Source organism: Alosa sapidissima, chromosome 18 (genome assembly GCF_018492685.1).
Source record: "Alosa sapidissima isolate fAloSap1 chromosome 18, fAloSap1.pri, whole genome shotgun sequence".
In the NCBI taxonomy this organism is placed as follows: Eukaryota; Metazoa; Chordata; class Actinopteri; order Clupeiformes; family Clupeidae; genus Alosa; species Alosa sapidissima.
In genome coordinates this window covers 13,580,030-13,597,169 of record NC_055974.1, presented here as the reverse complement: position 1 = coordinate 13,597,169, position 17,140 = coordinate 13,580,030, and the positions used below count along the sequence as shown (strand labels likewise).

Here is a 17,140-nt window from a genome sequence, read left to right as displayed (position 1 = left end):
TTAAAACTATTAAACACATAATTCTGTACAATCATTCAGTTATTCAACAGTTTTCAAAGAGTGATATTTGTTAAATGTTTATTTATTCATTTGTTCAAATACATGAAATTGGATAAATAAAACATACAAATAAATAAAACTGTAATGCTGTATTTCAGTATTTCTCATAGCCAGTATAAAATTTTGAGTGTGGGTAACTGAACAAAATGGCAGCATTTTAGAGTGCACTGTGAGAGGATTACTGTGATATACCTTCAGTTTTTGTGACACATGCATAGCACACAAAAAATAAAATAAAAGAGCAAGCAAAGCATTTTGTTCTCAAAATGTCACCAACTTCATAATACTTGTACGATTCAAATAACTTCAAGCTGCAACACAATAGTTGATTATCCTCTGATCATATTGGCAAAATGAGAACTTTATTTTTACAAAGTTCATAAGCTCAAATGACCTTACCCGCACCTGTACATTTGCACACCTGAAGTAAACTTAAGGTACCACTTAGTACATTATTAAAAAGGTACGTGACTGACCAGGGTACTGGAGGGGTGAAAGACACAACTGGAATGGGGCATTTTGTTTTACCCTTTTCACAAAAGTGTTCCCTTAAGATGCACTTCAGGGGTCAGAGTGCGAGTAATGATGCCTGCTGACAATCTGGAATGTCTCTGTCCAATCACCATTATTCATCAATTTGAAAAGAGTGAAGGGTAACAACCACGTGACTGGCTGATCAGGCAGTGAGAAACATGCCAAAGTAAAGTGCTTCTGGAAAGTTCAGTCCTTTTACAAAGGAAATGGGAGAAAAGAGTCACATATTGCACGAAAGAGTCACATATTGCAGGCATTAGGATATGAACAAACTCAACACACTCTTACCACAATCAGATTTGGCACCACACCTCAAAACTGTAAAAACAACATGCAATTTCTTCTGGTGTTTCTTTCTTCAACATAAATCAGCGTGAAGTGTTTTGCTTTGTATCTTAATTTAACTCTGACAATCAATTCCAATCTGACCGTCCTCACATATGTTGGTTTGGGTAATCCTGCTTCTTGATATGGATTCTAGGATATGGTGACCAGCTGCTGCAGTGGCTTGTGGTCTTATAACTTAGTTTGTATGCTGCAAAGGCTCTGCACTGACGAAATGCTGTAATGTAGTGAAAACTAAACCTGTATGCAACAGGTTGATTAAAGGGTTAACTTATAATTGGCGATGATGTACTGAAAAAAATGTTGTACAGCTCACCCATACAAACATTTTCTCTCATGTCACAACTGAAGTAAATGTGTTTTGGCTGAGGGAGGGGAAACAAGGTACATCTTTGGTAACAATTAATAGCACAGTTATCAACTAACTGCATGGCATAAAACAGTACACATATGATTAACTGGGTAGATGAAATGAAAACACTGTTAAACGGAAAAGTTGCAGTCCAATAACATAGCAGCAAAAAGGCAGTATACTTGCTGTGTCAAGGTATTTGTACTCGGCAACAAGGCTGATTTAAGCTGGCATATAACCATGCATTAGCTGTTGCCTATTCTGACATTACCCATCACCCAAAACATTTTTATTTCAGGATTAGTGTTTAGTATATCAAAAACATTTCTAGTCAAAAATGACTACAGTGGTCTTTAGAGACTTAATTATATGTAGAGATATTAAAACCTCTAATTCCACATCAATGTGTTATCAGTCTTGAGGTAAAGATAAACCGTAATTAAAACTTCATCCTTCCATACTTTCTTCATGTTTTTTATCCTTCTATATGGTCCTTCCATATGTTAATGTCCTATGATGGGGATTGTTCAAAAGCTATACCATGTTTTTCATAGATTTCCTTCAGAAGCAGAAGAGCTGTGTCTTCAGATTCCCTGTAAGAAAAAACAAAAAAACAAAATTGATGTTAAAATTGAAATTCTCCTGGCTATAAAGTAAATTGTGCATATCGTACATATGATTTTAACATCAGATTTTAAGACACTTTGTGAGAGCTAAAAGGTTGCGTATGTAAAATACAGAAATACTGTATGTAATCCATCTAGTCTGCAAATCCTCTCATGACCAGATGATGGGGGTTCTAGGCATTTCAGTAAGTCCTGGCAATAATAGACTTCAACATGTGAACAGTACATGCATCATTTGAATTGTGAAAGATGGCTAAATCAAAATGCCTCCTGTGCTGTTGTAAATGTTTACTCTACAGAGGCAAGATGAATTATGCAAGATATTTATTAATGACGTATTAATGTTGTCTCACCAGTAACAGAGGTGACTCTGGATGGCAAAGAGGTACTCGTTGAAACTTTCGATAGGTGCTTCTTGGAGAACATAGTCAATTCGCCGACCCCCATTCAACATTCCAATCTTTAAGTCTTTTTCCTCTGTTACATCGCTTTCCTCTGTTCCTATGGTGAAATTAAGAAGAACTAATCAGTTATACATTATTTCACAGTCTATGCCTATAGATGTTAAGCAACTGCTCTGAGGAAATGCATTGAAAGCATGTGGCTTCTTCATACATAGTTCTCTTCAAAGTGGGTGTATGCACATCCCACCTCACTGAGGCCAGGTGCAGGACAAAAAAGGCTTATCAAGGATGAATGAATGCCTGATGAAGACCCTGATGGTTCGAAACGTTGCGTTATGTTTTTAACTCAATACATTTAGTTCTTCTGGGAGATTGCAGTGTGCGGACAACTACTTTTCTTTCCTTCTTCATACTGTACATACACACGCTGTATAGTCTAATTCAGACCATGACATCCAGGTCCACCATATTTAACATAGAACAGCATTTTATATCTATCCATCAAATATACACAAAACATCAGAACTTTCACTGTACATGAGGATGCAACTTGGTGACTACTCACCAGTAGTGTAAGAGAGAATGAAACCAGGGTATCTAATTCACTATTCACACTGTACAAACTATAAGTCACCACCAGCTACTCAAAATACCCTTTCCAGTAGTTTGAGAGAGGTTGATGAGAACCTCTCTCAAACCAACAGTTTGATGGTTATGATCAATAAACTGATATATTAGTCCTGAACTGTTTGATCAATAAACTGGTATACTAGTCCTGAACTGTTTGATCAATAAACTGGTATACTAGTCCTGAACCATTAGATCAATAAACTGGTATACTAGTCCTGAACTGTTTGATCAATAAACTGGTATACTAGTCCTGAACTGTTTGATCAATAAACTGGTATATTAGTCCTGAACCATTAGATCAATAAACTGGTATACTAGTCCTGCCTGAACTGTTTGATCAATAAACTGGTATATTAGTCCTGAACCATTAGATCAATAAACTGGTATACTAGTCCTGCCTGAACCATTAGATCAATAAACTGGTATACTAGTCCTGAACTGTTTGATCAATAAATTGGTATATTAGTCCTGAACGGTTTGATCAATAAACTGGTATATTAGTCCTGAACTGTTTATGGACAGAGCTGACCACCTCATCCTCACCCTCTGTTTCTCGAGTCTCTGAGGTCTCCATGGCGACGCCTGCGCACACCGCTTCCTCCCCAGATGGAAGGGCAGCCACCGGTATACGGGCGAAGGACTGCCACGCCGTCCGCAGGGAGCCAAGCACGTTGTTCCTCAGGTCAACACCCATGCGGGTCAAACTCTCCCTCAACTCTGTGGGGCACAAAGTGAAAAGGAATTCATTACAGGCTGAGGTGACACGTCTGAAATTACACTGAAATTAGTGCTTAAGAAGCCCCTGATTAACAATTCACCACTAAATGAGGATGTGCATTTGATAATAGGACCACAGCAGGGAGACCTAACCACTGAGCATATCTTGTAACAGTGCAGTGCAGAAAATGTCAGACCAGTCCACACTTGGTGAGAACACCACTGATAAGTCTTGCTAATGATTTTTGTACTTATACGTCATGATACTTTTCCCAAGTACAGGACATGATAAATTATTGTGTGTAAAATATTATGTGACAACTGTATCAAATTTATCTTCTGTTTCTTCTGAATTTGAGAGCATGTATAATAAATTACTTTGCTAAACGAATGACATATTATTTTCTTTACAGTTATTCTGCTATGGGCGGTGGTAGTGTAGTGGTTAAGGAGCTGGGCTAGCGTGCAGTAGCCTGAAAGTTGTCGGTTCAATTCCCGGCTTCCACCGTTGTGCCCTTGAGTAAGGCACTTAACACAAAGTTGCTCCGGGGACAATGTGATCCCTTGTAATATAGCTGACATATGTAAGTCACTTTGGTCAAGAAGTGTCTGCTAAATGTAATGTAATGTAATGTTACTCAGCTTTAGCAGGCAAAAGGCGTTTACATTTTTACACTATTGACACCGACTCCGCCATAGAGCAATTTAATGGGTGGGGACCATTTTGAGGAGTTAAAGTATATAAAAAGTGAATTTCCCAGGTGTGGGATTAAGAAAAGTATTATCTTATCTTATCTTATCTTACCCAGATGCATCCTCTTCCTCCCCTTGTGATGTGGTATCAGCATCGGCTCCAGATCAGCCTCAGGCACAATCATGGGCTCAATGCGGTACGCAACTGGATCAAACTGCAAGAGGGGAATAACATAGTATTCTAAGAAGCAGCTATAACTTTCACACAAAAGCTACTTTAACATATGGATTCGCATTGATTGTCCATTTCCAAGAGGACACACGCACAGGGTGGTAGATGTTGAAGAAGGCCTTGCACGTGGGGAAGTTGTAGTCGGGGTCGATACGTTTCAGTCCTCGAACAGTCAGAAACATTCCGATGGGTGAGCCAAACGCAAAGAAGGAGTGTGGATGGAAAGATAGTTGAGGGTAATGGATGGACACCTGTAATGGACAAAACAAGGGACAAAGAGGACAAATTTAACTAATTCTTACAAAAGCGAACACTGGCACTTCGTTTAGTAACATATCATGAAATTTGCAGTTTTGTCAAATCATCTTCTTTTCAGTCTTCCACCAGTTTGAATATCAGCCATAATAATAGTCTAACCGGTATTGTTACCAGACAATACCACAACGCAAGTGGCACATAATACACCTCATGCTGCATAGTACACAAAAGGGAAACTGATTTCTCTCTTTGAGACTAACCACAATGTCAAAGATACACTGTTTTTCTCATGCTGTGTATATATTCACCATGACCTCTATCTGTCCTTATGGAAACAGATATCTCCTCTCTAGTAGTCATGCGCCCTATTTTCCACCCCCTGCCCCTCCCTGCCCAGCAATGGCCAGAGTAAGTTCTGAAAACCTCCCTAAATCTCCACAGATGGACACTGATTCCGAACTGTTGCAACATCCTATCAGAGCCAAAGGACTGATTTCGAACTGTTGCAACATCCTATCAGAGACAAAGGACTGATTTCGAACTGTTGCAACATCCTATCAGAGACAAAGGGCACAGCAATGAATGGTTCACATGTCGATGAGACAACAGAGGAATTCAAAATTAAAAAAAACAAAATGATAGAGACATGGTGAAATACTGTAAAATGCAGAAAGCAAATGCAAGCAAATGTAACAGAAAAAATAAATAAATAAATAAATAAATAAAATAGTGGATGGAGCCACTAACCTGTCCCCTGGCAACAGCATAGTTCAGCTATCCCCGAGAGCAACAAAAGTCAAACCAGACAAGTTTAACGGTGTGATCGTCTACTCTACATCTTTTAGTGGCCTAGGCTAGTCTGAAACAATCTACAAAACCTCCAACACTAAGAACAATACTACACACAGACACCACAATACAGTGCATGTTTATTACCTGACCGATCCCCACATCAAAATATTTGTAGTCTACGGCACTGGTGGTGGAATAGGTCCGCAGGAAGCTTTGACGGTGGGCCGCGCTGGCATCGTTGTGGTCTGCTAAGTCTTCAGGAGGTAACATGGCCGCCATCCTGGCTTTATGATCCTGTGGAAGAACACCAGAGTCCCATGGCCACATGAGTTGGGAGGATGTGGAATATTTACAAAATATGCTTACGTTGATTCCATTAACCCGTTATTCTATAAATGATGATTAACGCTATCTAGACAGAACAGATCCATAAGAAGATTGTAAATCCAAATGTCTTTTTCCTCCAATAAAAGCACTACAAGCATCCCAATGCATTGACAGTGCTTTTAGCATGTAGAGTTTGTCCCTCACCTTCAAGATTTGTCTTCTACTGACCAAGTCCAAGATTTTTTTGCGTGGTCCAAGAGGTATTCCTACTTTTTCTAATTCAGTTTCTGTGCAAAGAGACTGAGGAAAGGATGATAATAAATGTAAAATGTTTTTTTTTTTTTTTAATATATATATATATATATATATATATATATAAATAAATAACAATATATAAGTATATGTTATATATAACATATACTTGTCATTCCAATCAGCAGACTAAATTCAGTAAAGTACTGACCAAAGAGTCTAGGTCCATTTCTTCCTTCTGTAGAATAGGAATGTATTTCTGAAGCCCCAGTCTACTGAGGGCATCTTCCAGGTTTTCTTTCTTAGGGGTTGAAAGGTCACCGAAAGATTTTTTCTGTCAATTCAGGAGACACAAATCACAAAAATCAATGTCATGTAATCACACAATCAAACACACGTTTACCTGGAACATCTGTCTTTTTTGTAAGTCACCCCTACAGCAGACGTATAGCATAGTTTTTCCCACTATGTTGTTTTATGCCAAATAAACGTATTATGCATTCCAAAAATATATGCTTTCCACTTTTTTTAAAATCATACATGCGAGAGAATGCATGAAGGACAAATAAGAAAAAGGGAAAAAAAAGGAAAAAGAGCTACCATCTCATTCCCCAAGTCCTCAGAGCTTGTTTTCTGATTGGTGAGAAGATCAAAAAGAATAAGAGACCCTGTGAATATAAAGAAGTACACAACTTGAGACACAGGAGTCAGCATGTCCGATACGAAAGGAGCCAACATGTTGCAAAAGATCCCATAATGACAAAATGGAGGAACAACATAGCTGACATAAACTGACCCAAACTGTGGCCCACTAGGGACACTTGCCCCTTAAAGTCTGGGTGGCGGCAACGGAACAGACTGTGGAGTCGGTTGACCTCTGTTACCACGGTGTCCAGGATAGTCTGGCAGTAGGTGGGGCTGTTGTAGAAGAAGAGATCCAGCAAGGTGTCGTTGGTGAAATGTCGGAGTCGGCTGATGCTGGGGAGAGTGATCCGTTGGATGGACCTGAGGGGAATTTTTTTTATGAATTGATCAGTTATCAGTTCATTTTATGAAAAGAATCTTTCAAATTGTCAACTCTTTTACAGGTCAGACCTTGCAAGGAAGGCAATGACTGTAAACTACATTCACAAACAACGAGGCAAAACATCCAAAGACAGACAAAACTGTTACAGAACAGAACCATAACCAAACAAAAGTCCATTCATTGTTTCGGAGTCAATGTTTCTGTCTAGAGGAGTAATTGGCGCCCTCACTCGTCAACGCCGGTGGCATCGCCATGGAGAGCACTGTGCCAGTCAACAGGAAGGAACTCGACCCTGCCAACCCTGCCCTCCTCTCGGGCCGACCTGCAGTGGGAGCTGAGCAGGCTCAAGGCAGCACTGCGGAAATCATTCACTGGACAGAGGGAGGGAGGGAGGGAGAGAGAGAGAGCCCAAAATGAGGCTTTGTTGAACAATCAGGAATCAGGAGATCACATTTCAAAGTAGCACACTGTCCACAACAGGAGAAAACAATAAAGTACTGAGGGAGACCCGACTAGAGCAGAAATGCAATAATTTAGTTAAGTCAATAATTGTGTTCAAAACAACGGTGGTGTATTTCTCCTTCAATTCCATCAGGTATGTGCCAATTAAGGACTTTTTTGAGAATGTTTTCTCCCTGCCCCAAAATATGCTTGCTCGGGCTTTGTCTTCAAGTTTCCACAGAGATCGTGAAAAAAGTTTTTCAATATCATCGAAGCTTACATTGTGTATTGGAGAGGATGTTATTTTGCAATAGCATTATTATTTTTTCTTTAAAAACACACACACAGACAGATACACAAACAGGAACCATTTGAACATATGTATTATGCTGGTAAAGGATGTTAGTTACAATATCATTATTGTAATACACACATACACACACATTAAACATACCACATTGGATGATGCTCCGAAACCGAAGGTCACATGCAGGCCCGATCCCATGCACCATAAACACAAGGTGGTCCACTGTCTGAGGTTCCCCTGTAGGCACACACACATGACACTAGATCAACACTGAGGTTCCCCTGTAGGCACACACACACACACACACACACACAATGCTAGATCAACACGGAGGTTCCCCTGTAGGCACACACACACATGATGCTAGATCAACACGGAGGTACTGTGTGCTAATGATTCTTGGAGCAATTTCCTGATTTTTTTTTCCTGACCACATCAGTCAGGCCCAATCTGTCTAAAACACACAGGACGATCCGACGTCCACCTACTCAGTTGGGGAAAAAAAAAAACGGGAAAAGCTGAGCAAACGAAAAGTAATCACAGTGCCCACAGTATTTAGTGGACCTAAGTTACGACTGTAGAGTTAAACAGTCTGTGTGAATGTACCAGGATCATATTTAAGGCAAATGTAACGCACACCAAGGACCGCTAGGGAGGTGCTGGCCACTGGTAAATTACTAATAGACATCCCTTTACCTCCAATGGCTGGGAGCCCTATTGTCTGGTGTGTTAACTAGATGTACCACAGAGCGGTACAAAATATGACCGCCGCCCAGTCCAGCACATGTTTTCCACAAAAATAAGTCACGCTGAAAGGCATATACTGTATGTTTCTAACTGTCTCACTGAATTGCATTATGCACACTCAATTCTTACTGGTATCTGCTAGACAACAAGTACCAAAACATGATTAGTTCATAGATTTCACATGTAAAATACATTTTATACAACCCCACCCCCATCTTGCCTGTTCATAATTCTGAGAAATTCTTGAATTGTGTGCATGTGTGCGTGTACATGTTTATGTTTATGTTTATGTTTATGTGTGTGTGTGGGTGGGTGTGCGTGCGTGCATGTGCTTGTGTGTTTGCCTGTTTATGTGCCTGTGTGTGTGCATGTGCATGCATGCGTATATATGTCTACTGTGTGAGTATGTGTCATACGTAGGATTACTGTGAATGCATGTGTGTGCGTGTGTATCTGTTTATGCACATGTGTGCATATGGAATGGGTTTACATGACCCTTGGAGGCAAACATACGCAAAAAATTGGTCATCCTAGGCCCTACGGTTCTCAAGATATAAACAGAAAACTGTGTCTGCCCTACTCTCCTTTCGGGAGGTCCAGTCCAGCGGGGGGGCTACAGATCAAAACGAAAAACGATGTTTCATGCTATCCATGTGGGGTTACATTCCCACCAAGTTTCGTGTACCCCGGTCTTTCAGTGTCCCGGGAATCGTTGTTGGTGTACGGTCACTAAATGTACACATAAATTATTTTCTGATCTCTGTTTCTCGAGGCCCCCCATGAACGAAAGTCCACAAAACTTGGCGTGCATTCGGAGGGTGTCAATGATCCTACACTTTCAATTTCGTGCAGTTTTGACCATGTCAGCCAGAGATATTGTGATGAAAACACCTAATGTTTTGCTTTTTAATTTTTAACTAGGTGGCGCTATACATGAAATAAGTGGTAATGGGATAGGTTGACATGCCCCCTTAAGACCAACATACAAAAAAAAGATGGACCTCCTAGGCCCTACGGTTCTTGAGATATTCACAGAAAACTGTCTCCGGCCACCTACAGGCCAGTTGGTGTATAGTAACATAAATTAATTTATTGTGTGGCCCCCCATGAACGGAATTCGACGAAACTTGGCGTGCATTCAGAGGGTGTCATAATGATCCTACATTTCCAATTTCGTGCAGTTTTGACTATGTTAGGTCACAGATACCTGCGATTACAACACTTCATTTTTACTTTTTGTGTTTAACTAGTCATAATTAGTGTGGATATATAATGATGTGGTTGGTCTTCCTGTTTTTCTACGATCTGAAGAAGACCCCAAACGTTATCGATTAACTAGAAAATGTAATTTCGAGGAAATTAGCAGTGCATGAAAATATAAACATACTGTATATTAACATAAAATGCCAAACAAACTTTTATTGGGAAACAGTTGGCAGGAGTCATAGTTGATAACAACTGACAGTTGAAATGGCTGAACAGTTAAATAGTTGAGTAGTTTAAATAGTTCAATAATTCACTATTAAATAATTTTAGTGAGGACATGTATTTTGAAACAGTTGTGGGCAGAGGAAATAGTAGTCTTAAGAGAGCCAGATTGTATGCTTAAAGCCTGAGACAGAGTTTACAGTTTAAAAGTTGAATGTAGATAGTGTAATGGATGTTGATAGACAGAAAGTTGAATGGATGTTGATAGGCAGATTGTTTAATGGATGTTGATGTATAGTTTAATGGGTGGATGAGTGAATGGTTTGAAGAGGATGAATGGATAGAAAGTTGGATGGAATGTGCCTTATATCCTTGTAGAATGGAGAGACACAGAGCGAGTTGGCCTAGTTAAGCAGAAAGCAGTTGATACAGGTGCAATCAGTTTAACTGGCCCTTTGATGGGTCCTAGTAGTGAGCAGCTGGAAGTTGATACAGGTGCAAATCAAGTTAATTAGTCCATTGTGATGTCATAGTGCTAATACAAAGTCTATGGGGAAAAATAAGCTTGTTTTTTATTAATATCTCAAAAAGTATAAAGTTTACAAAAGTGAAAAATACATTCCCCACGTGTCCTTTTCAAGACCTATGTTACAAAGTTTGAACGAAGTTTCTACGTTAAACGGTTAAAGCTGAATTAGACGCAGAAATGTGGTGGGAAGAATAAGAAGAAGACTTCGGATAACAGAACAGTGCATTTTCATGCACTGTAATAAAAGCATTGATATGGAGCCAGAGTGTAGTGCTTCTGTACCAGGATCATAACATGAACTCTACACTCTGGGGGCATGAACATGAGGACTGATGAACATGCCCCCAGAGTGGAGCACTGTAGCGGCCTGGCAGCTCTAGCTGTTGGCTGCAGCAACTCAAGCTAGGTAGAACCGATTGTTTCCGTTTCTGATAGTTTTTTCCGTACCGACAGTTCTCTTTGACCTCGAGAAACAGAGATCTATTTGAAAAATTGCAGGAATTCTCCTTTAAACACAGGCCATCAGGGTTCTGAAACACACCTTCTGGGATGTCCACAGCAATGTTCTCAATGCCCCTCTTTACTGTGCGCGGCCTCCCCTGTTCAGAGGGGGAGGAGACCCAGTCATCCTGCAGCATGATTGGCTGGTACTGCATAATGAGCTGCCAATTAAAAAGAAGGACAAAGCCCATCAGAAAAATCACAGCCTGATTGGTTAAGCAAGAGTAAGGAGAAAACCTCACTCTTAAGGTATATATGGGTCTATTTTTTGAGCAATGCTGCAAGGCAATCGCATGAACTGTTCCGATTTTTCAGATTGCTACAATTTTTTCCCATACATGATAGCAGTTCTCCAGATAAAAATGAGTTAACCAATAATAGTGGGGAAAGTGCACAAACAATGTAGTTCAGGAGCAATGTCCAGCGACATTGTTCAAAACACTGCCCAATTAGGGCTGGGACAACGCGTCGACGTAATCGATGACATCGACGCAAAAAATACGTCGACGCAAAATATGAGCGTCGATTCGTCAAGCATAACTTTCCATACGTTGACTAATCTGTGGCTGGGCACCACGAAATCAAAACCGGCCACCACACGTTGATGTTCTATGTTGTAGGCCTACTGTTTAAATTAAAGATAAGATAAAATAATTTCATTGAGCTGCCCTTTTTACTCACACAGCCTTTCCTCGCCCCGCCCGCTCTCTCTCGTAACGAGCCCGCTGCTCCTCCTCTGCAGGTGCATTTAACAAAATATTCACGATTGTTGAAGGATTGTTGTTGCCACATAGAAGCACTGCATAGAACACAGTGGGCTAAATTACTATTAAATCCGCTTAGCATCGTGACCATGCTGCGCAAATTTGATCAAAACTGCTGCATTAAAGTTAAAGTAAACTCTGCTAAGGTCTTATCACAACATAGTACATTGAGGAGACTACTAAGTTACGTTACAGTATGCAATCAAGCAGTATCTCAAAGCTAACGTTAGAATACTGTTTGGATGTCAAGTTTAGCATGCTTACTTGCAGCTGCTTGTATTGGTTATTCATGCAGGGCTCATTTTATTGACTCTGAATGTTTGCAAAATCCCGATGTAAATGGAAAAGTGTTTTCCAAGACTCAAAAGTGCTTGTCCAAAGGAGAAGTACGAACCGTTATTTGAACTAACTACTTATGAATTGCATCCACACATCGGCAGCCTTTTAACTGTGTTAATTGCAAGGATTCCCACACGAACGTCTTAAAATGACAGGCACTCAATTAGACACTGCATTACTTTGCACTTGTATAGTCTTTTATTTTGTAATCTTAAAAGCAATAAGCGTATATTGCAATGTTAAAGAATTCATGTTTTTTCATTCAGATATGTAAATAAACATGTATAAGTTGCTATTAGTCAATTAATGTGGAGGTAATCGATAATCGAATTGAAATCGAATCGGACTGAAAAAATGAATCGTTAAATTAATTGATGCATCGAAAAAATAATCGCTAGATTAATCGTTTAAAAAAGAATCATTTATCCCAGCCCTATGCCCAATGTATCATCACCCTTGACGAACGGCCTGTAGGTACTCAGCTGGTCCCTGGACTGGTCCAGCACATGCACATCTTACCTTGGGGTTGTGGAGAATGACCGTCTCGCCTGTGGGAAACTCCAGCTTCCTCTTCCACTCCCCTAATGTTACGGCTATCATGTACGCATCCTGTCAAGGAAGCACAAATGACAAAAACGTGCATGATTCTCCCAAGAAAACTAAAAGTTAAAGTTTCAGCTAAAGTTCACTCGTATTTAACTGACACTTTTATCCAAAACAACACAGAACTGGCAACGGCGGGTTTGGGAATCGAATCCAGGGCGACCGATTGTCAGGCGGTGGTCAGACCATGCCACATCAATAGTGTGTGAACAAACGCAAACTAAGATAGGAAACCTAACCCTTCATTGAGTGCCTATGCAGTTAAAGGCTAGAGCTGCCGGGCAGCTACAGTGCTACACTCTCGGGGCATGAACATGAGGGCTGATGAAAATGCCCCCAGAGTTTAACACTGTAGCAGCCTGGTTGCTCTAGCTGTTGGCTGCAGCAACTCGAGCTAGGTAGAACCGATTGTTTTGGGTTTTGTTTTGTACCGACAGTATTCGGTGACCTCGAGAAATGGAGATCTATGTGAAAAATGGTCGGAATTCTCCTTTAAGCATAAGAGCTAAAAGAGGGATGGCTTACCTCCAAGCGTTCACTGAAAGACTCTGGGTATGGCATGTACCGGGGGTCTTCGTTTCCTTTGAAGAACCACGTGCAGCGACGGACTTCTGAGGGTGCCTGGTCCCAGTAGACAGCATAGCGCAGACGCTCAGTCAGGCGAACGTCATAGCGACCACCCTCCACAGCGACCACGCTCTCATCTTCTTTTTTCACTGAAATAGAAGTCAGGTAATAACAAGACAAGATTAATACTGTTCAGACTTAAATATGTAGTCCACAAAAAAAAACAAAAAAAAAAAACAAACTCTGGCATTTGTGCATATTCCTGGCCCTGTAAATTGGAAAGCGACATAGTGGACCAAGACATAAACAATCCTAGCCAATCAACATTGAGCTTCAGCAAAACAAAAGAGGGCGTGTATTTGTCATTTTGCTGGTGAAATTCATATCCACCTATTTTTTTGTGCACAATGAATGTACCCACAGTTATTTAGCTTTGTACATTAAATTGCATCCTACATCAATAGCTACATAGATTACATTGTTGAGACGAAAATAATTCAAATGATTTCTAAGTGTAATCGTGAGTTAATACCAAAATGCTATTTATTACAAAACAGCTAGAATAAACATTTAGGAGTGCTCTCACAGTTCTTGAGGGCATCCTCCAGCTTAAGAGAGTCTTCATGGCTGAATGGTAGCCAGTCTTTCTCATTGGTCCGACGACAGTAGAACCAATGAGGTTGGACTGGTTCGTAAATGGACTCGGACAAATCCAGACCATCCAACATCTCGAAAGACTCAGCAGAGGAGGGAGAAGTTTCATCCAAAGTGGCTGCTGCCGTCTGAGGAATAAATACAAACGCACACATTGACTAAATACAAACACACACATTGATCATCATTGATCCACATTGATCCTCCCCATTATATGTGTTGGGGTTGCAGACATAAACATGATGTTGTGAGTGGATATGTACTGTATGTGGTAAAAAAGTCTGTCAACATTAGCAAAGTATAGCTGTCATGTGGGGGAACTGAGGTGAGTCGTCAATCTTTGCGCTTAAATGTCTTACCCATGGTTTTAAATTAGCACATTTATTTTCACTAGTTATCAAATTAGCTTTAGTTAGACTTAAGACGTTGCACTTTGCCCATCATTTAAATTAGGCCCCATGTAAATGTATATCAGGTTTATTAACCAAGCATACTTGCATATAATTACCCATCAGGGGGTAGTGTACAACACACACACACACACAGTGTACACCCATTCATACACACACACACACACAGAGCAGTGAGCACACTAGGAGCACACATACACACCCAAAGCAGTGGGCAGCCTTAATCCTTGTGCCCGGGGAGCAATTAGGGGTTAGACTTGGGGGGTATTGCCTTGCTCAAGGGCACCTCATCTGTGGATGTGAATGTGGGAGAGTGCTGTTCAATCACTCCCCCCACCCACATTTTTCCTACCAGTCAGGGATCGAACCGGCCACCCTTCGGTCACAAGTCTGATTCCCTAACCAGTAGGCCACGGATGCCCATACATACTCACATACTGTTCAAAACAAGTCAACAGAGCTGTATCAGTGTCTACTATGATCTAATCAACATCCTGCTTGAGAAACACACAATGTACTGCTCTCAGGATGCTGTCGGCTATTTATACAAGCTGTTGTGCTGTTTGACTCAGTGTCCTTGGACTTAATTTAGATGTTAGACTCCCTATGCCTATATGATACATGACAGCTTATTGTGTCTGTTTTCACAGTCCCAATAGGGCACGCAATAATATTCAAGACATTGAATATTATTCCACCCTGTAAAGTGATCCACCTTCATCTCCTTTATTTCAGCTTAATAAAACTCCAATTTCAACAACACAGTAACTAAACCATACGGTTTCCTTCCAAAATGAATAATGCTGCGGTATCTAAGCAATAAAAATATCAGACTAATTAAAACTGTGTGACAAGTGAACATATGGCTCTTTCACAGCTGCTTGAAAACAGGACACTATGACTTTTCAGTCTGCATGCATACGACACACACTGCTGTGTCTCACTGGGCTAATTTTGGTTGAGGTATTCAAAGCATGGGTTCCAGGCAAGATGTGCTGACTAACGTGAATATGTCTATGTATATGATCATATTTAAATGCAAGCTATATTTAGTGACTTGGCTCGGTCAGACTTACTAGTCCCTAAATCAATTTGGCTGGGATTGACAATAGCAAAAACATGATGAATAGAGGACAACTAAAGCTAACTAAGGGACTGTAGCTTTGTGATGGAATGCAAACTTCAGATGTTGCCTATATTTCAGTGCTGCAGTTTGTGGTCATCATTTAAGGGATCATGGTTTGTGGTCATCATTTAAGGTTGTCCTCAAAAAGTCAAAACATACCTTCTTTTTGTCTTTTCCCGTGGACGGATCCCCCTGATTAACTGACAAATTAGAGTCTTCCACTTGTAGGACCTGCTGCTCCGGTCCTGGAACCATGGAAGACGCACCACCACCACCAGTTGGGTCATCAGACATCACGTGACCAGTTTTGAGCTTGTGTTGAGAGTCCTGAGACCTGGCATCCGAGACAACAATTTCCTGGAATTTGAAAGTTCCAGTTTTTCTAAAAGGTTTGAGGGAATGCTTCTTGATCTGTAAGTAATGACAATAAAGAGACGTGGTCACTGCCATAAACAATTCACATCACATGACCCATGTGTTTAATATATGCTTGCATCTGTGTATTTGTATGTCTGACTGTCATTAAAGTGGAAACAGCTCCATTCCCATCGAAAGTAACAGGAAAATTGTTCAAACGCATATTTTACAACACATAGCTCTAGCAGTCTAATGAAGTTCTTCAGTTATTCCTAATGGCTAGTGACTATTGTCATACTGCACAGGCTGCCTATCATACAATAGAGTCTATAAAAGACATTCCTAAAGACGTAGCCTGATGATACACTAACGTTAACGAAGACGATGACATACAATGTGAAAACCACTGTCAGCACAATATGTTGTGCTGGAATAGGATGTGACTTTTCTTACACACTAAACAAGCAACCAACGAGGAGTTAACCAAAAAAATCTGGGGGTCATTTTTCTTGACATGACAACACATTCAACAACGTGAAATGACAGCACATGCAATACTAGCTTGCGTACGCTTCAGATTTGAAACATTTTTGTTGTTAATAGTTAGCTGCTATTCGACATTGAGATCGAGAACTCTGTTCTGTGCGAACGTCAGCTGGCTGGCTGATTAGCCATCCAACTTCAAAACCCCTGTAAGGTTAACTAGCTGGTTAAGCTAACAAGCCAGCAGTCAGCGATCATTAGAAAGATTCACTTACCTATACGAATGACAATGTGTTCGTGTCACTCGAAGCTGTACTTGCTGAGAAACAACCTACTTCAATGGCAGAAGTATCCAAAATAATGATGCTGTCATGGTCACCACCAGGCTGTTGAGTTTGCTTTTAAACGTCAGTGTCATATGAAATTCATTTAATTATTCTCTTTCCGGGTCACGGTATTTGGCATCACAGTAAAAGCCCACCTGTTTACTTCCTCTGCGCCTGTCTATGGTACTTGGTTGACAGCGCACTTGCATTATTCAGAAATACGTATTTTCAACAAAACAAAATTAGCATTGGATTTTACGCTACAATTTCTTATTATCAAATGATATTATATGATATATGAAAACGTCA

General features: G+C 40.4%; 1 protein-coding gene across 1 annotated transcript; it reads right to left on the bottom strand.

Annotated features, from left to right (window-relative positions):
* Window positions 1-66: 66 nt before the first annotated feature.
* LOC121689767 (phospholipase DDHD2-like) lies at window positions 67-16,936 on the bottom strand. Its single transcript, XM_042069873.1, has 18 exons — window positions 16,781-16,936; window positions 15,825-16,076; window positions 14,062-14,257; window positions 13,434-13,624; window positions 12,825-12,914; window positions 11,243-11,363; window positions 8,145-8,234; window positions 7,479-7,620; window positions 7,019-7,227; window positions 6,823-6,890; window positions 6,434-6,556; window positions 6,175-6,270; window positions 5,788-5,937; window positions 4,689-4,844; window positions 4,474-4,576; window positions 3,495-3,668; window positions 2,271-2,418; window positions 67-1,884 (listed from the first exon to the last, which is right to left on the bottom strand). The coding sequence occupies exons 2-18, from the start codon at window positions 15,957-15,959 to the stop codon at window positions 1,803-1,805; spliced, it is 2,274 nt and encodes a 757-aa protein (XP_041925807.1). The 5' UTR covers window positions 15,960-16,076; window positions 16,781-16,936; the 3' UTR covers window positions 67-1,802.
* Between the last annotated feature and the right edge of the window lie 204 nt (window positions 16,937-17,140).

Excerpts from the sequence above, each read along its gene's own strand:
- LOC121689767 (XM_042069873.1), bottom strand. The coding sequence starts at position 15,959 with ATGTCTGATGACCCAACTGGTGGTGGTGGTGCGTCTTCCATGGTTCCA. Across the intron at positions 11,364-12,824 it reads TCATTCTCCACAACCCCAAG|CTCATTATGCAGTACCAGCC; the intron begins GTAAGATGTGCA and ends TTTAATTGGCAG. Across the intron at positions 8,235-11,242 it reads TGCTGTGGACATCCCAGAAG|GGGAACCTCAGACAGTGGAC; the intron begins GTGTGTTTCAGA and ends GTGTGCCTACAG.